The following is a 23,132-nucleotide window of genomic DNA, read 5'->3' as shown; positions in this document are numbered from 1 at the left end:
GTTGTTTCTATTCAGATTTTCTAATCTTTTTAAAACTGGGGTTAATGAATAGAAATATGAGTTATACCAAATAAGGAAAAACCCCTGTTGAGTTTTGTAATTAGCAAACTTCAAAGTCAATTTCAACTGAGACCTCTTAGATTAAAAAGATAAGTTGACCCAAGAGTACGTACTTTCTCTTCAACTAAGCAGAAGAAAAATAGAATGAATTTTTTTGCCCAAAATGCTAAGCTATACAAAAAATCTTCCTATTTATATGACATGTAGAGTCAGCATCAAAATGTAAATGATTCCTTAAAACTTAAATAGCACACTGGTATTAATATCATAGCTAGTGGATAGAACTAGCTATGTATTTATATGCTGGCTTCACAGATTTCTTAAGAAATGGAAACATATTTTGAAGTATGGTTAATCCTTTTCTCCATTCTGTGTACTTTTCAAATACTAGAAGCTCCTAAAAAATACATCATTGAGATATTTAATATACTTCATGTTAAAGTTATAATTGTGATTTATTAAACCTTTTATTGTGCATCTTGGTGCCATCTGTGCATTATCTCCTTGCTAAAGTAGGGTTTCTGGCAAATCAAACAGTAAACAAATCTCTCAAAAAGTTTGCTGTGGCAATAAAGCGGACAAAGTTTTCATCTAGCCATGAAATTGCTCTGTATTTTAGCAAGAGAAATATAAAAGTAATATTCGCAGAGTGGAAAACCTAGCCAATCAATCTGTGACGATCTCTGATTTCTAGAACACCTTGGTTCTGTTGGTTATATTGTGTAATATATGGACCTTAGTATTTTTGGCTTATTTGGTTTTTAATTCATTCACTTACTCATTCCTTCAAAAATACTTTCTGTGCGCCTACTTTGTACCAAGCTAATGTTGGTTTTAGAAACACGGTGATGTATTAGGTTTTGGAAACACGGTGATGTATTAAAAAATGGTTACTGCACCTGCAGCATACAGTTTAATTGGGAAATAGACAATAAACCAGGAAACAAACAAATCTCTAACTGCCAATTACGCTAGGACGTATAAAAGGAGCTAGATGCAGTGACAGAGAAAAAGAGAGAATAAGGCTTTCAGTCAGGTGGGTGGTCATGGAAAGCCTCTTTAGGGCGGCAGTATTTGAGCCATGGCCTGAAAGAAAGTATCAAGTATATTTTTGGTGCACAGAGGATAGTTTATGTCCACAGGAAGGTCTATTTAAAGGGTTAGTTTGGATTTCAAATTTGATATTTGACTTATTAAGATAACACATTTTTAAAATGTTTAAATTTTCAAATTTAGCCTATTCACATTCATTTACACATCATCTTATTATTCTATATATAAGACTAGGAAATTTAAATATTTGGTTCCATTTACAAACTCAGTTAATTAAACTCCTTTAACCAATTAAAAATAAATAAAAAGTAAAGAGAATATATTGTATCTCCAGTGAAGTACAATTAACACACGGAGTAATATTAGTTGCCAGCATACAGTATATTGAGTAAACAATTCTACACATTAGTCACTGCTCACCACGAGAAGTCTTTCCTTTTTAAGTACTTGAATTGTGGGACTGTACAACCCTCCAAGTATTTAAGTAATTCTTATAGTAATTGAAACTGAAAAATATGTTTTAATTCTGGTAAATGTTTTAAAACTCTATGTAACCTAGGATGTCATTCGTCAAAAAGTATAAAGTAGTTGCTCCATTACATATTTTTAATTGGACTGACATGTCTGACCAGTTACTCTGAATGGCCAAAGTTGTCATACGCTTTGAAAGCATTAAGGTTCCGCATTCTCAGGTGCTTTTTTTTAACACACAAAGAATACTCGCTCTGTGATTTGATTCGCTTAAAAACGCCTATGCTTAGTTTTTAAACTCAGCCGTATCCCCTAACACAATTTTGGGATTACTGTCTCATGTAGTGTTTGAGGTACCTTAACTTGCCAAACCGTCTTAAAGACTAGAGGATTTCAGGCAGGATGGCTTCACTCTTCACCTCTGATTATGATGCCCCAGTGTCACTTTTCTATCCTTAAGCGTGAGGTCACCGGATCCTCCCATCACCTTGCCTTTGTTCTCCTATTTACTGGTGGGGCCTGCAGCTCCACACAGACTGATCATTTCATGAGATTCTGCACATCTTTGGCTCCTCAAGATGCGCACATTCCTTTCATTTCCATCTTATCACCTCAACCACACATTGCAGACGTGAAAAATAATACCTCCTTGAATTTTGTATATCTCCCCAGGTTTTGACTATTAGGTCACAGTTTCCAAGATCATTTCCTAAGAAGACAGCAGAGACAGGGAGGAGCCTTCCAAGAAAAGAGATTTTTCTTTCTTTCTTTCTCTTTCTTTCTTTCTTTCTTTCATTTCCTTGACCCCTCTCTCCATTTTCTTTTTTATTCTAATCCCGAGTTTTCGTTCACGTTTGGTCAACAGCTCGACAGATTCTTGTGGCCTGTAGACTCCTTCTCCAAATCCTTCTGGAAAAGATGTTACACACAAAGCGGTGGATTCACAGGCACTGAGGACCCAGCAGGTCTCCTTCTGTAGGGAACTCCCAATCCGAGCAGCAGAGACACAGGGTAACAGCTCTGAGACAAAACAGAATGGGTTAGGTACTATTACCTGATAGAAACAGATCCATGGAAGAAGCCAGAAGAGGATTTTCCTGTTGGAAGAATGGGGAACTATCTCAAGGGGCCGGAGAGAGCTGGGATTTCTGAGAGGCAAAGGAAAAGGTCATAGGAGACTTGGGAGCCAGGGAGGTTCTGGGAGAGAATACTGTTGGGACTAGCTATTAATGTGGATTAAAGCAGGGAGGAGCGGGAGAGTTAAAGAAAGAAATTGAAGTTGGGGCCAACTGTGAAAGACTGGCTACTGTGCTGCCCTGCAGTGCACAGCCATGAACTTTCCTGGAAATGGTCCCAGTTAGAGACAACCAGAGCAAACCAGCATTTGGTTCTTAGCCTTAGCTTCGATTTTATTTGCTCTGTCAACATTGAAACCTTCATCAAGGAAAGCATTCTGGGTGTGAAACGAAATGTACAGTCCTGGTACCTAAATGACTTCCTCTTTGGGGGAATCTAGCCTTCTAAAGAGAGAACATTCATTTGTTCAGGCCTCTGGGGTTCCACGGGGCCTGGCTACCCTTGCCCAGAGACTTACCTTAGCTCCAGAAATGGCAGACATTGCGAGAACGTAGCCTCCTGGCCAAGAAAAACAAAGACATAATTGACATGTGTAAATAGATATTTACCCAAATAGGATGCAAAAGAAGATCAAATTCGGGTACAGGAACCTTCCTCATGAACTGGTGTGGGCGTGGCAGCAGGCTGCCTCCCCTCTGGGCTGCGGTCCCTGAGCACCAGGGCTCCCTCCACTCTGTCTCTGTGCCCAGCAGCAAAGGCGGTCTCCATGCCTGGCCTCCTAACTGCTCTGTGGGAGCTACGTCCTCGTCTTTGGTCGGCATCTCTCTAATACAATAGCACGGTCACACTCTTAACATGGATTGAAAAAAGAACTCAGAGAATCTTAGCATGATTTTCAAAAGGAACAGGTCATCCAGTGCCCTTTGTAATTTTCTGAACTCTCACCCCAAAGCGCACTTACTCATATAAACCCCTTTACCCCCCATGTCCACATCAAAACTATGGTAGAATACAGTTTTTCTAATTTAGGCTACAAGTAAAAGGTCACACGTGTCCCCCTGGTTTTCCTTATGACTAAGAACTTTGTCACAACTATCCATAACCCGACCCCTCCCCTTCCTGTAAATGTATGCTCAGAACTAGGGACTACTTGCTGAGGGAAATCCAAGTGCAGAAGGAGTGGTAAGGGCAGAACTCATGCTGTCAATCTGTGGAATAGTGACCTGATATTCTAGATCTAAAGAGATCTGTCACCTGCATTTCTAAGTGCAAGCTAACAGCCTACCGCTCCTCTAGAGGAGGTCATACTTAATTTTTTTTTTCCATAGGGAAACAGAGGCCCACTTAGGTTAAGCAGCTGACTGAAAGACACCCCAGAAGCCAGAACAGGTGAACCAGGAAAAAAATTGAGATCATCATTGTGCATGTACTGAACCACTAAACCATGCCCATTCCAAGGTCCCTCACTCGGGAAGATCAGGATGATAGTGGTTATGGAAACTGCAAAAAAATAATAGCTTTTTTCCCGGAGCTTCTTTGAATTGTATTAACTTGATGACTTATTACTGTCTTGCTGCCTTTGTGCTATATGATACACTGTTCCTGCTAAATACTGTATAAATGAGGAATGGAATTTGTGGCTCTCATTGCTTACCGGTTAACAGAAACTCCAATAACAGATCACAGAGGTGCCATAAAGAGCTTGTGGAGAAGGAATAATACAAATAGTTCCTCTCTGGGATTCTAGGAATTCTGCCTTTTGTCTAAGTTTTTGTTTTTGTTATTACCTTTATTATGTGGCTTCTAGCTGAAGAAGAGTTTTTGTAAGTGAGTCATTCTGCTTATTTGTTTTCTTTTTGTCAGATTATACTTCTCTGGTACAGCAGGCAAAATTCATCAAAATCAACACAAACAAGAGAGAGAGAACTATCTGACCTTAATGACCTGGGACAGTCATTTCAGTAGTGTGGCCTCAGGCTAGTCCAGGTCTCAGAAAATAGTTACAATACAATTTGTAACAGGAAACCTACTTTTCCTGTTAAAATATGTCCTGTCCGTTGATTTTTTTTTTTTCTTAAAGTAAAATATCCAGGAAGGAACTTAAAACTCTGAACATGAGGTAATACAGTTAACAATTAAAATACTATCTAAATATTATGTCGCTTTCTGTGCCTATGTGGACTGGATTTTTCCAGTCACATCATGGAAGGAGATACGTTTAAGCTGACTTCATTTTTTCTTAAAAAGAACTAGAAAATTCTTCCTGTATAGAGGATAATTTAAAAGCATTCTCTAAAATCCAGGTTACTTTTTGGTCATGCCTTAATAGATACCAAAGTATATGAGACAGACCCTACCCTTTTGAGTAGCAGTAGGAATAAGTTCATTGTCATTGAGCTTTAAAAGGCAAGTAAAAGTCTGCCCACCCTTGAAATAAATCTGTACAAAAGCATGATAATGTCCTGTTTGTTTTCCTAGAAATCAGTGGCAAGAAACTTGTCCTCAGCCATTTATTTGAGGTTGCAAAGAAAAAATAATTGATCTTCTGAGGCTTAGCTCCTGGAATTTAAATACTACTTAAGTTAGCATTTGCAGTGAGAATTTGGCCTAAGGGGGTGGAGAGCTAGGGAAAGGGGGGCAATGGGTGTGATGGGTGGTACCTTCTATTTTCTCTTTTGTCTGAGGCTGCACAGCTGGAACTAATTTCACTTCCCTCTCCCTGAACTTTACTCTAATTATTTGTCCCTGTTACAGTTCCCTGGTGTTGAAACACAAGTTTTAGTTCTTGGAGTACATTGCTCTACTCTTAGTATACAGTGGGAAACACCCCTCTTCCTTTTCTAGTTTTTTTTTTTTTTAAAAGACACATCCCTAGAGCCCTATCAGAGATTCTAGTATTTACATGATATTTTAAGTTTCTTCGAGGTTCCTACCTCTACTTAGTAACCTCTTTTCCAAGTGTTACATCTGGGGCTTTGACCTTAACCTGCCAGTGATTTAAGTCTTGAAACACCACTGGCTGGGAAGGATAAAAGGTATGGGCAAATGTAGCCAGCTCCTGTGGTTGCTCTTAGGATAGAAGTTTAATAAACCTGGGGCCAAGAGCAGGTTATTAAAACATGTGAGTTTTAAACCTCAAAAGGTAAAATGGTGCAATGTATTCCATCGTAACTGGTCATTTTGTTCTTAATATGAAAATTAGGTGTTGTGCTGCCTTTTAAAAAAGGGCAGATGGCCAGTTGCAATTGTTGCTCGGATATTCTTTCCTAACAAGAGGCCTAACTTTTAAGACTTTTTCTGTGGTCTGGTAACCATTTTCCAAAAAGTCCATATGGCTTTTGTTAATCTCTATCCTACACCCACCACTTCTTCTGTTCCCTGCCTCCATGCACAGATACAAAATGGATTTTGATTCATTAAATTCTGGAAGACATTTTCAATAGTACTGTTTATTTAAGTGAGCTTTACTTTTTCAGCATTTATTGCGAAAGGAATATTAATGCTTAATTCTGCTGTCGCCTGGTCTAATTTGCATGTATCTGTGTTGTGTGTTAAACTACATGAAAACCTGCAGAGAAAAGACTAGGTTCTGCTAACAACTAATAGCCTATCTCTTCTTCTGACTTGCACAAATTGAGAACTATTGCCTGTGGCAAACATAATGGAAAACTGCATTTTTAATGCTCCCACACACACTCATTTCTTTAAAAGGAAGAAGAAAGTGGCTGACTATTCTTAAAAATACAACTTCTCGAGATACCCAGATTGACAAGGGACACAGTAAAGGAGAAGGATTTTGGCTTTTAGAATTAAGATTTGGGGATGAATAAGGTTAGGCAGAGATATTAATGTTGACTGATGAGTACAGTATTGGGCCTAAAAATGTGGAGAAAGGAAATACCAGAGTATATCACCCTATCTGCTAAGCTTCTGGTTCTTCACAAAAAAAGGATGTTTGCTGCCTTGATTACTTTTAGTTGCTTGAAATCTCAAAATGTTTGTTTTTAATTTAATAGCCTGTGTATAAGATAATTGATACAAGCTTTTTTTTTCTTTTAATTTTTTTTTTTTTTCAACGTTTATTTATTTTTGGGACAGAGAGAGACAGAGCATGAACGGGGGAGGGGCAGAGAGAGAGGGAGACACAGAATCGGAAACAGGCTCCAGGCTCTGAGCCATCAGCCCAGAGCCCGACGCAGGGCTCGAACTCATGGACCGCGAGATCGTGACCTGGCTGAAGTTGGACGCTTAACCGACTGCGCCACCCAGGCGCCCCGATACAAGCTTTTTGATACGAAGAGAATTTTAACTTATTATTACAGTCCTTTTAGTTTACATTTGTTTTTTAACATTATTCATCTTTGAGGGAGAGACACAGAGTGCCAGCAGGGGAGGGGCAGAGAGAGGGGAGACACAGAATTTGAAGTGGGTTCCAGGCTCTGAGCTGTCAGCACAGAGCCTGATACAGGGCTCGAACTCATGAACTGTGAGATCATGACCTGAGCTAAAGTTGGACACTCAACCCATTGAGCCACGTAGGCGCCCCTTAGTTCACATGTTTTTAAGCTCATCTGTACACGCTATTTCTCCTGTTTGAGGAAGGGCATTCTGTCTTATGATTTAAGTTTACATTTTGTATCAAAGCTCCTTTTAGTTCACCCAGCAATTTGGAGTTAAAGTGAGACATGATAATTGCACAGAAAAGCACAGGTTGGCTGCATTAGCGAAAACAAACTAAGTGGCATGGGCAGGAAAATGAAAAACCGTTTTTAAGGGCTGGAGTGAAAACAAATAGATACATCTTGTAGTATTTCTTCAACAGCAGTTTATAATTACTTCTCTTCAAGGCATATTTTAAGTGGACTTGTAACAGTAGCTTGAAAAGTAAACTAGGAAGGGATCTAGTTGTTTAGACGTGGGAGCCGAATAAGGCAGGAGCTGCCCTGTGGAAACGGGCATGGTGGTTTTCCAGAGAGGAGACCCCAGTGCCTTAGCTTTTAAGGTCTTACTCAAGTCGGCCATGGGAAGCTTTTGGTAGCACAAAGTTGTTTTTATATAGCACTGTATCAGTTAGCTGTTGAGTTACAAATTGCCCCCAAATTTGGGGCCAAGACATTTAATATTCACAGTTTCTGTGGATGAGTGATCCAGAAGTAGCTTAGCTGGGTCCTCTGGGTATGGGTCTCCCACAAGATAACAATCATTTAAAGGTTCAGTTGAGAAGGATTCACTCTCTAGTTCCTCATCAGATTGTTGGCTGATTGCGTTCCTTGCACACTCTTGGCTGGAGGTCTCCCTCAGTCCCTTGCCACTGGGCCTCTGCATTGAGATTCTCACACTACAGCGCCTTGCTTCATGAGCAAGAGACACAGTGCTGGCAAGAAAGAAGTCATGGTCTTTTGCAACACACTCACAGAAGTGACATCCTATCACATTTCCTGTATTCTACTCGTTAGAAGCAAAAACAGCTAGGTTCAGCCCGCTCTCAAGTGAGAATAATTGGAGCCAGGTCACAAGCTACCTGTGAAAAGCATGGTGCCATTATACCGTGTCCACCCGATAAGCCTGTAGTGAGTTGCGATGTGAATACTGTTACATTTACAACGCTGAATCTTCTAGAAGTACTGATTTGGGGGCACTGAATGTGGTCCCCTTTATGTATCAGATTGGCTGATAAGTGCTGAGCTGAGCTGACCCCAGGAGACCCAGGAAACAGGTTTTCAGGAATGGCTGGAGTTGGGGCCCCTGTCTGAGGTCATGGGACAGACTGAGGATATGCAGCCTTCATGGCCTTGTTAGCATGATACTCTAAACACAGAAGACCCTCAGATTATATTTCATTACGTGTTGTATGATTTTGATTGTTTTTTTTGCAGATCAGTAGGGGGAAAGGACCCTGTGGTTTGATTTATAAAGTTTCTATTAAGATCAGGGAATGAGAGGTTGTACTTGTTTTAATGGTCCCCTACCCCTATTCCCAGCTTCCGGACTCCAAATGTGCATTTTCAGCAATAAACCGAATAAAAGGATATGAATGTGGATTATGTGACAAATGTTTGAGACAGGAGTTGCATTTATATTTTAGTTTGACCAAGTCTGTTAGAAAATCCATGTATGTTTATGGGAAGAGTTCAGGTCTAGCTATTCTTCATCTGTTGCTGGTTAAGACTTAATTTTGGTTGCTAAAGCTCCACTGTGGCAACTCAGGGAGGAAATGTGTTCTGTTTTTGTTTTTGTGTCTTTAGCGTTGATTTGTTTTTGAAAGAGAGCAGAGGAGGAGCAGAGAGAGAGGGAACCAGTGAGCCCCATGCGGGGCTCAAACTCATGACCTGAGCCAAGTTGACGGGTCAACTGACTGAGCCACCCAGGCGCCCCAAGGGAGGAACTGTTTTAATTCTTTTGTCCCATATCCTGTTGATTGGCTTCTGTAGGCGATAAAATTCCCTCTGCTAAACACGTCTGGGACAGCTTCCCACTCCTAGACCAAGCTAAGTCCATGCCTAAAGCTTTGCTGGCAATTCACACAGACCTCTGTTATCACACCGTGGTTCATATTCATGTGGTTCATATTTATGTCCCCAGCTGAAATAAGCACCCACACAAGGAGAGGGACAGTGTGTCTTACATACCTTTGTACCCCTAGTACCTAACAGGGAAGCAGGCACATAGTAGGAATTTTAAAGCATTTGAATGGATGGATGAAGCTGTTAGTAATTATCATCGGTTTTCAAATGTTGACTATTAATTTTCTAAGGAAAGGAGGATATGAAGTTACAGATTTTATGTTAATGAAGATAGCGTTGGCCATTATAAACTGTCATGGCTCTAGAATTATCAGGATTAACACTACCTACCTCCTGAGACAAGTCAGGCACATTTTTAGCTTTTACTCCCTTGTGTCCATGTGCAACTCCTTTTTGCTCATAATTGATCCCGAGAGGATTTTCTTTATAACTTCACTTGTGTGACGGTTACATTTTTCAATTCCTCTGTTATTTGGTGTTTTTTTTTTTTTTTTAATTTTTTTTTCAACGTTTATTTATTTATTTTTGGGACAGAGAGAGACAGAGTATGAACGGGGGAGGGGCAGAGAGAGAAGGAGACACAGAATCGGAAACAGGCTCCAGGCTCTGAGCCATCAGCCCAGAGCCCGACGCGGGACTCGAACTCACGGACCGCGAGATCGTGACCTGGCTGAAGTCGGACGCTTAACCGACTGTGCCACCCAGGCGCCCCTGTTATTTGGTGTTCTTAATGTTCAGTCCACTGCTTTTTGTTTACTTGTGACTGGTGAAGCACTTTTTAGATTACCTTTTAGTCTTCAAATATTCATAATTAATAGTGTGTTTTGCACATAGTATAAAGGCATCCTACGTTTGTCATCTGGGGAGTATGGGGTTAAGAAACCTGGAACATAACATGGAATAAAGCCAGACTCCTGCTTCTTAAAATCTTACATGAAAAGTGTTTAGGCTTTTTGGTTTTGTTTCTCTGTGGGGTGAGCAAGGAACCCAAAGTTATCGCTGACCTGGCATGTCCTACATTTTCAGGTTAGCTTGTAAGGGTTAAGAACTGATTGCATGAGTTCAGGTCAGAGGTTGCAGAGGTAGCTGATTTAATGTCATCTGCGTTGTGTACTCATGTTATATGTTTTTATTCTTTGTTCATCAATTTTTCTCAGGATTAGAGTGTAATTAATAGTTATAGTATAACGTGTAGGTCACATGATTGTTACAGCTTTTCTAGTGATGGGAGAGGAGGATGTGATGGAGAAGTTAGATCGGAAAAGAGGTTTTTGTTTTAAGTACATTATGTGTTTTTTAAGTGTTATATCCTTAATTCACAGAAGAATGTAGCAGCCTGTAGCTAAGGCCAACTGTCCATCTCTCAGAGCTGGTGAGAGATGGCTCTTCAGTTTTTCCCAGACAGCTTATCATCTGTTGCCGTTTGGTTATTCCTGTGTGCCCTACAATGATCTTTCTGTCCTGAATATACAGGATTTCTCTGACATATAAATCTGAAAGACCTGTACCAACTCCCAGAAAGTGCCCCCACTAAAATAATTAAACCCTTGATCCTGCCGCAAGCCTACTGTGTCTTGCAGGATCTTTGGTTCAATCCGTTCTTGCATGTGGCAGATCAAGTTCAGGAAGCTTGCAGTGAGTTGATCTCAGCTCCAAAGTCCATAAAATGGCAGTGTAAATATCCACGTGTCACCTTTTCACACCACCTCTCGTGAATAAGATATAAACCATCTCAAGAACCCATGGTTTTTCTAATGAATTGGAGTCACCTATGCGGACTGTATTTGTGACATGCACATGTGCAGTTGGGGTCCAGAGGAAGGACACCATTTCCTGGATCAAACCACAGAGTGCAAATATTGTGCCCTAAATAACACACTAGTTACTGTAAATGTCAGTAGAGGGAGTTTTTCCGACTTTGATTTAATGAAAGCTTACAGCAAAGCCAGCTGTTAGCACTTCTTAACTGCTTGTCAGAGGGGAGAAGGGGAGAGACAAAAACCTCTTTTCTGTATACTTTAGTCTTAGAATTAAGAGTTTTCAACAGGTGCTGAATAGTGACACTAGGGGTCCTTTACAGCTTGATGTCTTTTAGGTGGTGAATTTATAAGTTCTCCAGCACACAGATCTGGAGTTACTGGAGGAGACTGGTGTAAAATTAGTTTGGAGTTTGCATCTTGAATCCCCTCACCTATGCACTAAGCGTTTTCAATTTCTGGGCTCCCATGAGGAATCAAAATAAAAAACAAAGAAGAGAGAAGGCATATCAAACACTGGTCCTGACTTTGTCACTGAGGGCATTACCAAGTAACCGTAAGCCATGTGAGTTTTAATTGCTGTCATCTGCATTTTCTGAAGAAAGCACTTGAAGCAAACACACAGGGAGGAAAGTATGCAGCACTCGTTTCTGTAATTTCTGTCATTTCTAGAATGCATTAGTGAACATATGAGATTGTTAAGGGTCTTACCGCCCTTGGAAATCCCTTTGACATTATGCTGTGTGTACTGAGGGGAGATAATCTTTCCAATGCAGAGAAAGTTTACAGTCGTATTATCTTGAAGAGGAGAAGAAAGTTTCTTCCTCAAATGAATTATAACTTGAAACATGTTGTCATGTTTTGGTAAGCCCACTTTATTACTTCCATCCTTCTCTGTGGCAAAATTCTTAAAATAAATGTACCATTGCACCAGTGTGCTTTCTCAATAGCATATTGTACTTATAATAGCATGATGGAAGTTGCTGGGCTCGGTTTAGTCATATAGAATGCAGAGCCAAGTTCTGAGTAAAACCTCTAATTGAATTACCTGCAAAGCACTGACAGACAGGCTTTCAGGACAGACAAAGCTTTGCTTTCCCCAGCACAAATAGGTCATGTTTAAGTTGGCCTTGTAACTATTTGTTACTGGTTTTTGCCAGCACTTTCACCTTGGGCCCCTTTTCCTGCAGGAGATGCGGAGGAGCTCTATGAAGGCCGGAGGGCTCAAGCATTATCTTCTTATTTTAAAGAAAATTGATAACAGATAAAGTTAAACGGAAGAGCCTTTGAAATAAAAATCCAAAGTATTTTCCTGTAGATTACCAACATTCTTGCATGAGTCCTTACTGTATTGAAAAGAAAAGATGGGGATGGGAAAGTAGCTCTTTCTAGCAGTCTCCATCAATCTGAAAAGTATTTTTGTTTTAACTTCTGGGGAAAAGTAGAGTATGCTCCTGTTGTTGAGGAAACAGTTTCTTGTAGACCGTTTGCATTTGAAAATGAAGAATAATGTGTTGTTGTTCTCTCCTTTCTCTCTCATTTTGTCTTATCCACAGCCTCTGCAATCCCAGATAATGGAAGAAGGTCCTGTCTAAAGCTCAAAGTCTTTGTGAGACCAACAAGTAAGTTGACTAGAATGAGCTTCAGAGGGTGGCTTCATTGCGCATGCTTTATTGTGTGGTCTGGTTCACGGCGGTAAAACTTTCTTTTTCTTTTTTTTTTTTACTGTTAAATCCTGTGTGGTATCTGTTTTGTATATCAACATCCATGTTTTAGTTTTCATCAAATTTTTTCTCATCATTCTTCATGATGCTTTTATTTTTAAGTACACAGCAGTTGCTAACTTGTTGTTTCTTAGACTGTTGTACGTGCACAGCAAATGGGAACAATATTGGCATTTGGACACATGCCATTGATTGTAAAACGATCTCTACATAAATTAAAGGAAAAAAATAGAGAGAAAGAAAAAAAAAAGAAAGAAATGGGAGTTTAAGGGTGTCTTCACTAACATATTTGGCTGTTATCTCTATTTTTGTTATAGATAGCTGTATGAAAACTATAGGTGTTCATGATCGTGTTTTCGATGTTAACGACAAAGTAGAAAATTCATTAGAACCAGCAGGTTAGTATGCTTAGAGAATCTCTTTTAACAAATGCATCTCTCTCTGGTGCTTCCGTACTTTTTTTCCTTTCTTCTTCTCCGCATGTTTGCACGTTATAGTTGGTCTGCTTTTTGCTCATTGCTAGCAATGCTAATATTACTTATATTCTACTTCATTCTCCAGTATCTTCGTGTAATGCATGTTAGATAAAATATGACCTTTCTTTTTTGGACATGGGTTTGATGTAATGCAGTATCCTAATATAGAAGCCCCATCAGAATGCTAAAATCTCACTACTTTTTACCATATCCTCCGAGCATGCTGGTGAATCACTGTGAATATTAATGGATCTGTTTTCATTTAAGACAGAAAAGAATTCTATCGTGTATGCTTATAAATTTTTTTTACATTATTTCCAAATCTATGGATGAAAGTAATCAAGACTGTTACACAAAATCGCAGCTAATTCAACATATTTCATTTTCTCTAGCAATTCACGTGCAGTCATTGAACTGATCGAAAGACCTTCATTTCAAATATTATTTGTGCTATTGTTATCAGTAGCAATTGGTCTGGAGAAGTATAATCATGTTGCCCAACACAAATCACACACTTGTGGCTCCTCCAAATTTATGTCATCGACCCAGTGCAATGTGATCCTTGATGGCTGAGGCAAAATAAGTATTAAGGACACATTTTTTCTACTGCTGATCTCCACACACCCAAACTTCCCTGTCACTGAAGAAAAATAAAACCCACAAAAGCACTCATCAAAGTATTTACACTGTAACTACACTGTAGCGTACTGAGTATAAAATGGTGCTGTATACTATCCATTTGGTTATAAATGTAACTAGACTGATTCGGTCGGATAGGAGTCCTGTATCCACTGTGCAGTGAGGACTGTACCTTGATGCCCCCATATGCCTACCTTCCTGTGGTTTCCTCTCTTTGTCCTACTTGGCTTGAGATCTTGACTGGTTTCCTTACCCAACTCTCACAAAACTCTCAAAGCTTAATGGAATTAAAATTATTTCTTCTTCACAGAAAGATGGGAGCCCCCCTCCCGCCCCACCTTGTGTGAACAGAGACTTTTTTTTTTTCATCTATTTATAGTGGAACTTCTCTTTTTTTATGGTCCTAGAAATTAAAGCGTTGTGTAGTCCACTTTCTCTTTGGAATACTGTTACTAGGACAGTCAGTGAGCCTTAGGGAAACTTACCCTGAGTAAATGTGGTGCCTCAGGACATAAAACAGCTTTCACATTAAGAGTCAGGTTTTCTTCCCCAAGCATTCTTGTTTTTCTAAGGCAGGCATCTTACCCCAGCACAAATGGGAGGTGTGTACAAGAAAGCTCTGAGAGGCCTTCTTGGCTCCCCGGGGATCAGTTAGCTGCTTTAGAAAGTTGCAAGGAATGAATGCCGACACAGAGACAATTGTGTCCTGGAAATCTGGAAGCATTACTGTGGCTTTTCATGGTACGAGACTCCTCACAAGCTTGCGGACTTGGTCCCTTATAGGATGTATGAGTTAGATGGGCTGTCTCTTAAGGACCACAAAGTCTACACTCTTCCCTTGATAACTGAGATTTGCCCAGGCTGCATCACTAGTTTGAGACTGATCCAAATTTAATGTTCAAATTTCTCAACTCCTATCCCAATGTGAGTGTATAAAAGTAGGATTTGCTTACCGTCAGTAGAAACATAGATGTTCATAAAGAGAACTTTACTCTTTTGCATTTCTTAGTAAGTCAGGTGTAGAATGACCAGCAGAGTCAGGCATAAGTTGTAAGCGTAAGTTATTCTGAATTAGGATTTTTTTTAATGCATATTGTGGCAGATGTAGGCATATCTTTCCAATAATCTTTTTTCCAGGTAAATTCCATTGCCTATCAAGAGAGCAAGAGACTATTTAGAAATATAGATTGCATGTTCTTCTCTGGTAACCAGTAGCTACACTGAGGACTGCTCTGCATTAGGAAAATTACCTTTGAATTCAAATAATGGTAAAATGCAAGATATTAAGATGCATTCATACGTGAGCATATTTCACGGTCTTTGGGAAACAGGTTTTTTTCACTGAGCATTTAAAATCCATGATGGCCCCCAAACCTACGCACATATAACTGATGGAAGTTTGAAGTTTAACATAATGTGGTGTGTGTGAGTGCATATGTTGGAGAGTGGAAATGCGGGTGCACACGTATAGGGACCTGTGCAAGAAAAGCTCGTGGAGTCAGTTGTGACTGTATTTAAGGGCTTTCTGGTGAGCATCTTCACTAAAAAAGTTATGACAAGGTTGAGCTACCATCCCTGGCTATATGAATGCAGTAATAACTTTGAGTAGTTCATCTTACTCCTCATAAACTTCAGTCAGACTTGTGGCTTTGCACCACTGTGTTGAATGTCTGAGTATAGACCTAGACGTTATGAATGCAGAAAGCCTGAAAGGATCCCACTGCATGTTCTCGGTAATGTGTACTAATTCACCTGTCTTTGGAATGTATTTGTCTTTTTTGTTTGCTTGCACACTCTGCCTGCCAGTTTCCTATCATCAGGGATACAGGATGATCTCAGGGCAGACATATGCCACATAATATGCTCCAAAATACTGCTCGTGTTTTCTCAATTAACCATTGAAACCCTCATATTGTAGAATCCTGGTAGGCAGGAGGCAAGGCTTGATTTGGTTTCAGAGGAGGAATATTTTCTGCTTTTAAGCTACACTCACCATTATGAGTGTTAGACATTCTCTGATGTTTAGATGTGATTTCTATTGGGATAGATTTTGCTTAAGAATCCTTCCTTAGAATTTTGGAATTGCTCAGATTTACCCAAATGACAGCCAGTTTTTCATCTTGCACAGGGGCCATGCAATCTTCCAACAGTGAGGCCCTGCTATAATCAAAGGATGGTTTGTAGAATCCCGAGCCAGGACCAGCCTGTTACAGAGAGAAGAGAAGAACCATCATGCCCTAAAGGGACAGATTTTCCCCTTTGAGTGCAAAGTGGCACTTCCTGGTTAGTTGTTTAGAAAAGGGTTACTTCCAAAAATCGATCCACAATTAGAACACTGAAATGTACATGTAACCTCATGCTTCACTTGTAGGTAAAACAAAAGCACTCCTCCTCTCAATGTCCGCAAGGTCATTCACCCTGTCTTGTGCTGCCTGGAGCACTGGCTAGACCTTGTGGAGCATCTTGGAGGAACAGGGAGGGCAACTCTCCTTTCAGTGCATGCTGAGTACCTGTATATTACCTAAGTACCTTTTATCAGTACACATCCACACTTCACAAGGAAGAGGGTTGGGTAACATGGTAGTGAAAACACGATGGAGAAGAACCCAACAGCTGATGTAATTTCAGGTGTATAAATATAAACGGTATTTCAAAATGAAATCTGGAAGCCTCAGGGTTTCTGGTTGGTACAAATTAAACCTGAAGTACTCTCTATTGTTCTGATGGACAACACATCAATGCTCCTGAAGTGATCTGGATTTTAATTTCAGGGCCATTCAGGGCACTTATGTCTAAGTCCTGCTCATTACATATTTAATACATTTGCAAGGCTGACGAAGAACAGAGGAGAAGAGACCGCAAGTCGTTGGCTGCACCATGTGGGGCTTTATATTTTTTTCCTCTGTATCCATTTAACTTCCCATTCTTGCTTCCTAACCTTCTCTGGTCTTTTAAGCCAAGAGCCACTCCACGCAGGTTTGCTGAGGTCCAGGAAAGGGGAGCAGACGTGACACAGATGCAGGAGCTTCTACGTGAGGACAGGCTCAAGTGCTAAGAGCACTGCAGGGCAGAGCCTGGACACTGCCAGGATCTATTGCCTAGTTCAGAGTGGCAATGAACGTGATGAACGGGAACGGCCTACCTGAGCATGTCTGAAGCAGGGCCAGCCTGTGAGCCTGAAAAGTGGTCATTGCAGGACCAAGAATAGGGAGTGTGATGGTGATGATACCTAGTGAAAAAGAAAGCATCCTCATTGCGACTTGTGGTGTGACAATCTACAGGAGTTTGAATTAACAGTCCATTAAGGGGTTGTACGTGGGTCCTGCCGGGATATTTAGGAATTATCCTTTGAGGTCTACAAAACTGACCCAAATTACTAGAGTCTCACTTGGAGTGAATACAAGATGACAGTCTCTGCACTCTTACAGGAAGGCCCCCTGATGCTGAAATAAAATCTACAGCTGAACCCCTCCCCCCCCACCTTGGCCCCAAGAACGTGTAATTCAGAGAACATGTAGTCTAAAAGCACAAGTTAAGCCAGGAGGAAGGAAGAAGACCAAAACTGGAGCAGAGCATGGCTCCCAGGCAGGCCTCCAGTCTATCTTTGGGTACTAATTGCTGCAAAGTTCCTGTTTCAAAGTTAAGCCTGTTAATCATGCAGATCAGGAAGGCTATCCAAAGTCAGAGGCAGCCTCGTAGAACACTTTATAGCTAAATAAAAGAAGCTTACCTCACTTAATCCATTTTATTTAGAGGAAAATTTGCATCCACGCCGATAATTTATGTGCCAAGCTTCAGCCTGATAAAAATAAAAACAGTCAAGTTCAAGTAATTTAATCCTGGAGATACAGGGTTTGTAATGGAAATAGCACCATAATTGATTCCCAATTGTAGGCAAACTAGTGGGCACCATTTATTGAGGTTTAGTGGGCATTATGTGTAGTTAATTTAAATGCGGTTTTGGCATTTAATTTTTCTTATCTGACAATTCATGTAGGTAACCAACAACCAGGCATTCAACACTAATCCTCTGAAACAGCTAGAAAGCAGGAAACGGGCAGCCCATTCTGGTCAACCACCAACATGCCAATATAACTACAGCCTCCCCTGCCAAACATGTTACTTGCTTCTCCGTGGCATCTTGGGTTTAAAAGGTGCATTCAGGTATCTCAGCTTTGTGCAAGGTGTGTTAGTGAGCAAACCAAAGAAGATCACATGCCAGAGGTTACAGTCTGTGTACAATTTTTCCCCTCACTCTTTAAGGAAAGTAATAATATTGCTGAAAAAGTCCAATTTTCTCTGCTTCTCCTTTGTTTGCTGTAAATAATGAGTGATTATGCAGACATGAAAGTCAATGGTGGCACAAGGTTCATTACCCTACTTTGCAGAGGGTGGCGAGGTCTGTTAACAGCAGGCTGCTGCAAGAGAGTTATTAAGGATGTGAAATCTCATTGGAATGTGTGCTTTCTATTTGAACAGATGACACCGTACATGAGTCAGCCGAGCCATCCCGCGGTGAGAACGCGGCACAAACACCAAGGATACCCAGCCGCCTTTTGGCAATCCTACTGTTCCTCCTGGCGATGCTTTTGACGTTATAGCACAGTCTCCTCCCGTCACCTGTCACAGAAAACATCAGGGTCTTGGAACACCAGAGATCCACCTAACTGCTCATCCTAAGAAGGGACTTGTTATTGGTTTTTTGGCAGATGTCAGATTTTTGTTTTCTTTCTTTCAGCCTGAATTCTAAGCAACAACTTGGGGCCAGGAGGGGCTAAAGTAGTGGCTGCTCCCCTACCCCATCCCACCCCTAGCCCTTGCCCTTGACTTTCTCTCACCCCTTCCAAGTTAAATGGACTCCAGATGAAAATGCCAAATTGTCACAGTGACACCAGTGGTCGTCAGCTCCTGTGCATTCTCCTCTCAGAGCCCACCTCCGTTAGCGTCCTGTGTCAGCGGTATACGGACAAGGAAGAATAGTGGCAGATGCAGCCAGGAACGCCAAGGCCCAGGAGGGTTGTGCTCTCCCATACAATATTTATGCCTTCTCATTCAGGACTGTAAGCTGATCGTGCGGGGCATCGTGTCACCGTGTCGAGTCCAGAGGGGAGGTATTAAGAATAGATATAATATTACACCCTTTCCTCTAGGAGTACATAAATGAACAGGCTTCTAAAAGGTTGAGACACTGGGGGTTTTTTTGTTTTGTTTTGTTTTAAGATGACTGTCTTAAAGCATTCTTGACGGCAAAACTTGTGCTCCATGAAAGAAGCCTTTTTTTCTAGAAAGCAGGTCGGGTGCGGGAATGCTAGCACAGAGCAAGTGTGAGAACAGAGAAAATTAGGTTTGGTGGGGGTGTGTATGTGTGAGTGCCTCTAATTTTTTTGGTGACTGGGCAGTGCACACCAGATTTTTTTTTTCCTTTGAATACAGATCACCATGGTGCTACAATTTTTTTTTTTTTTTTAAAGAAACTCAAAGAGGCATTTTTATGAATAAAGTGACCTTCCCCAAGGCTGACAAGCCAGGGTTGATGAGTGTATAATGGAATAGCTTTGGATACTCCTCTGGGGGACAATATGTACCAAGGAAAGGAGGTCAGTGGCCAGAGGAGATGTGATTTGGCTTTGCTGGAGCGCCAGTGTGCTGTGGCCTTTCCCCGACTCCCACCCTAGAACCCACGTTTTGCTCCACACTCCACAACTGCAGGGGCTCAGACACACACCCCTGTCACCAGGAGAGTCAGTCAGCACTACTTGGGAGGGCTAAAGGGAAATTTGGAATAAAAATTCCAAAGTTTGGAATAAAAAAATTTCAAGTGTTGATTTTATATTCTTTCCCTTTCTGACACAGCCTGAAGCGTAGGGGGAACATGTGTTTATCTGTGGGAGATAAACAAGATGGAGTCCCAAAGACTTTAACAAAATATTTTTTTAAAAATCCACTAGAATAGAAAATACATTATTTAGATATACTTTATGCTGAGAGTGAGTATATATGCTTGTCCTATTTAAACTTGTGAGAAAAAAAGTGGTATCCCTTGATACGTTTAGAAACATAGGGGGCTATCTTGTTTCATTGTGGGGGCGGGGCAGAAGGAGAATAAACGCAAGATGACCCTGTTTGAGGAATCTTAGCATGGCCAACAAGGGACATTTCCAGTTGATTACCAGGAAATACAAGCTTGGGGTTACTACTGGTGAGGCTCACAAACTGAGTTCCAAAGCCTAGACAGGGGAAAGTGTCAGACCAATGAAAGGAAATCTAGCCTTTTTACTAACTGCCCGGCATGTCAGTAGAAACCATGCCTTTCAAAATAAAACAAACAAAGAAAAATAAATGCCATGATTATGTCATAGGTGAAAAGTTGGAAGCGGTCCAGGAAATAAGGCTTTTTAAAAATATGTATTTGTTTTTTTTCAAAATGTCTAGATGAAAAAAGAGAGGGGTCACAGTATGGACAGACTTTATGAATGGGAATTGGCTACGAAATTGTGAGTAATTCTGAATTAGAAAAATATGTGAATGAAAGGCAGCTGTAAAGGCATTTGCACCCTGGAGAGTTGTACACATGTTGAAATGTAATCTGGGCTTACCTGATCCATGTGGAATGGATGTTACTGCCGGGTCTGTTCACACTTGGAACCATGGCAGTGAGGCTGCTGGCCTTGCAGACACCGTCAGTGCTGTTCTCCCAGACATCAGGAGCTTGTGTGGAGTGGCAGAGTCTTGTCACAGAAGGCAGCCACCATTTCACTGAAACAAAAGTTCACAGCATTGGATTCTTTTTTTTTTCCCTTTAACTCTGTATATGCTCAGCACTCTCAGTAAAACCCAGTAATACTTCTTTTTATTAATAGTTAACCGGCTTGTTGGTCCAGTGGGATTTGAGTGGGGGTGGGGGGGCGGATACCTTCTAAAATGGATCAATAGTCAGAACCAAAATAATACTGCATGTTCTATAACCACAAGGAAATCAAATGATCCTATAATGATTCCAGTTAGTCATAACTACATTAGCAGTGCTAATTTCATTTTAGAAATGGTGACTTCTGTGGTTTTGCTAGCATTTGTCTCTAACAAATGATAAAATAATTACTCATGGCCCTCTCTGCCATTGTCTTTCATTTTTCACAGTGAAATTAGACCCCTTTACTTCATCATGCCACTACAAATTAAGTTTAAAAAGGAAAAAAAAAAAAAAGCAAGACTATCCACACCAGTAGACAGCGTGCTTCTCTACCTTTAAGTGATGTAATTGTAGGTAATGCTTGCCACGGAGTTTCCAAGAAAATGATTGGTATCAGACAGTTTTCATCTTGTTCAGAAAGTGCTGGTGGCCTTTTATGGTAGTGTTACAACCCTCTGGGGGCTTAGGAGGATGTCGATGCAATTTTGTAGCAGCTTTTAATTCAAAAAACAACTCAAAAGTCTGAAGGGCAGCCTTAGCTGCCTCTCAGCCCCAGTTAGTCAAACCCCAGCGACCTTTGCCCCTGGTTGCCAAGGGCTTTGCAACATGAAGCAGGGAAATAAGGATCTGTCTGTTTAGTGGATACTGTGTATCCTTTAATAGACCAGGTAACAGTTCGTGTTAGTTTAGACTATTGTTTTGTACTGTACTTTCTTGGGTGGCAGAGGAAAGAAAAGTAAAACATTAAAAAAAAAAAAAAAAAAAAACTGCGTTCTTTAAATTCTGTATTCTTAGCGACCTCTGTTGTATATAGTGTTTGATAATAAAGTATTAATTTGATTCTTATGTCTTTTGTAAGTGAGAACAATAGTCTTTCAGGATACAAAACATGCATTGAGGCTTTGAAACATCCAATGTATACGTGGCTAAGAAGAGTCACAAATGGCTGAGACACTGCTCCATACAGGACTCGTGTGTGGTCATCACCCGCCCAGTCGTAAGACTCCATCATCTCGGGACCTGGAACAACATGACTTTTTTGATCAATATTTTATCCTCACTGTTTTCAAGGTCTGATGTTGGAGCCCTGTGGTGTTCTTCCTCCCCCAGCATGTTGGTTTAAAAAGGTTTAGGGAATTTAGTAACAGTTCTGGATTTTGGTTTGGTTTTGTTTGTGGTGGTTTTCATAGACTGTTTCATTTCTCCCCAGGAAGAGGTGCCAGAATCCCACGTGGCTCAAGCATGGGAAGGGTTTCAAGCCAGTCCATTTAGGAAGGTTAAATGGGAGCTGTTTCCCTGTGTCATTGTGAAAGGAAGAGTCGCACAGTACCTGTGGATTTTCAGGGACTTTGTTTTTCTCTGGTGCCTTAGCAACGGCAGCAGCCATTTTCATTAGTTTCTCCAAAATTAATAAAACAGTTTAAATTCCCCTCCATTCATTGCTCTCAGAGCTGTGGTCAGTCGTTTTTTCTTTTGAAAACCACCTCCACCAACACCCCCGTTTGCCTACCACCCCCCCCCCTTTTAGATGTTTATTTTTTTTTTGTCTCTTTCCTTCCGCCCACGTTTTATTTTCCCTCAGAACCGTGAATGGGCAGGTCTGTCTCTGGTTTGGCATCACTGAGTTTTTCCCATGCATTTGCCCAAGAGCTGCTCGGATGTGAGACAAATCTCCCTACAATGGGCTTGCTCCCATTGTCTGTACAGTTTAATAGATGCTGGCATGTTGGAGGTTACCCATGAGTCAAAATCCGCTTTCCATGCTTACTTTTGACACCCCATTGAAGCCACTCATTGTGTGTGCGTCTGGGTGTGAAGTCCAGCTCCGTGTGGTCCTGTGCTTGTACTGCCCTGCTTTGCAGTTCCTTTGCACTTACTCATCGAGTGCTGTTTTGAAATGCTGACATTATATAAACATAAAAGAAAATGTAAAAAAAAAAACAAAACCCACACACAAACCAACCCATACAATCTGTATTTGTATATACACGTGTCCGTACAAGTATACCTAAATAAAAATTAAAGATTTTCATCATTTTAATTGGAGCCCTCCTTCTACTTTGTTCCTTGAATGACGCCTTTATTTCAGGGGCTACTTGTACTCTGCTGATTTTTCAAAATCTTTGTGGATAGAAAAGATTATATGATATGCACAAGAGAAGGCCTGAGAAGCTCAAACAATGCAGGGTTAGAAATGGCCAACTATCTGGGCACATTCCAGTTATTCTGATGAGAAAATGGTGAGATTCAAGCCTTGTCTCTGTATCTAAGCCTTAAAACAGGTGCTATGACAAAGCCCTGCATCCTAAAACCACTTAAATACATTAAGAGCTAAGTACAAAAATTATGTTCTTTCACCTCGTGTAGTTTCTCACCCCATCAAAATAGAGACAGAATGAGCATTTTTCCAGCAAACATCCCATACTTCAGAGAAATAATGA

The 23,132-nt window shown here is 40.7% G+C and overlaps 1 protein-coding gene and 1 long non-coding RNA gene across 5 annotated transcripts in view; one reads left to right on the top strand and one right to left on the bottom strand.

Annotated features, from left to right (window-relative positions):
* EFNA5 (ephrin A5) overlaps positions 1 to 22,732 on the top strand; it is a 274,720-nt gene extending 251,988 nt beyond the window's left edge. Inside the window, exons 3-5 of one of the 2 annotated variants that reach the window (XM_045500386.1) lie at positions 12,499 to 12,564; positions 12,984 to 13,064; positions 18,261 to 22,732. In XM_045500386.1, coding sequence (XP_045356342.1) covers positions 12,499 to 12,564; positions 12,984 to 13,064; positions 18,261 to 18,382 — 269 coding nt within the window. In that variant the 3' untranslated portion in view covers positions 18,383 to 22,732. The remainder of the gene's footprint in view (positions 1 to 12,498; positions 12,565 to 12,983; positions 13,065 to 18,260) is intronic. The other variant, XM_045500387.1, reaches the window with a different exon arrangement.
* On the bottom strand, positions 910 to 17,584 carry LOC123609383. Of its 3 annotated transcripts, none has more exons than XR_006717768.1 (5): positions 17,512 to 17,584; positions 16,924 to 17,010; positions 15,878 to 15,985; positions 14,735 to 14,932; positions 910 to 3,219 (listed from the first exon to the last, which is right to left on the bottom strand). It is a non-coding gene; the product is annotated as an uncharacterized LOC123609383 (long non-coding RNA). The 3 variants fall into 3 exon arrangements; XR_006717767.1 differs by lacking the exon at positions 17,512 to 17,584 and having other exon boundaries at positions 910 to 2,604; positions 3,179 to 3,219; positions 16,924 to 17,170; XR_006717766.1 differs by lacking the exon at positions 17,512 to 17,584 and having other exon boundaries at positions 16,924 to 17,170.
* Positions 22,733 to 23,132: the final 400 nt, after the last annotated feature.

The sequence above is a fragment of the Leopardus geoffroyi genome, chromosome A1, assembly GCF_018350155.1.
Source record: "Leopardus geoffroyi isolate Oge1 chromosome A1, O.geoffroyi_Oge1_pat1.0, whole genome shotgun sequence".
Taxonomy (NCBI): Eukaryota; Metazoa; Chordata; class Mammalia; order Carnivora; family Felidae; genus Leopardus; species Leopardus geoffroyi.
Note: the sequence above shows the minus strand (reverse complement) of the source record. Positions and strands in the feature narration are given on the sequence as shown.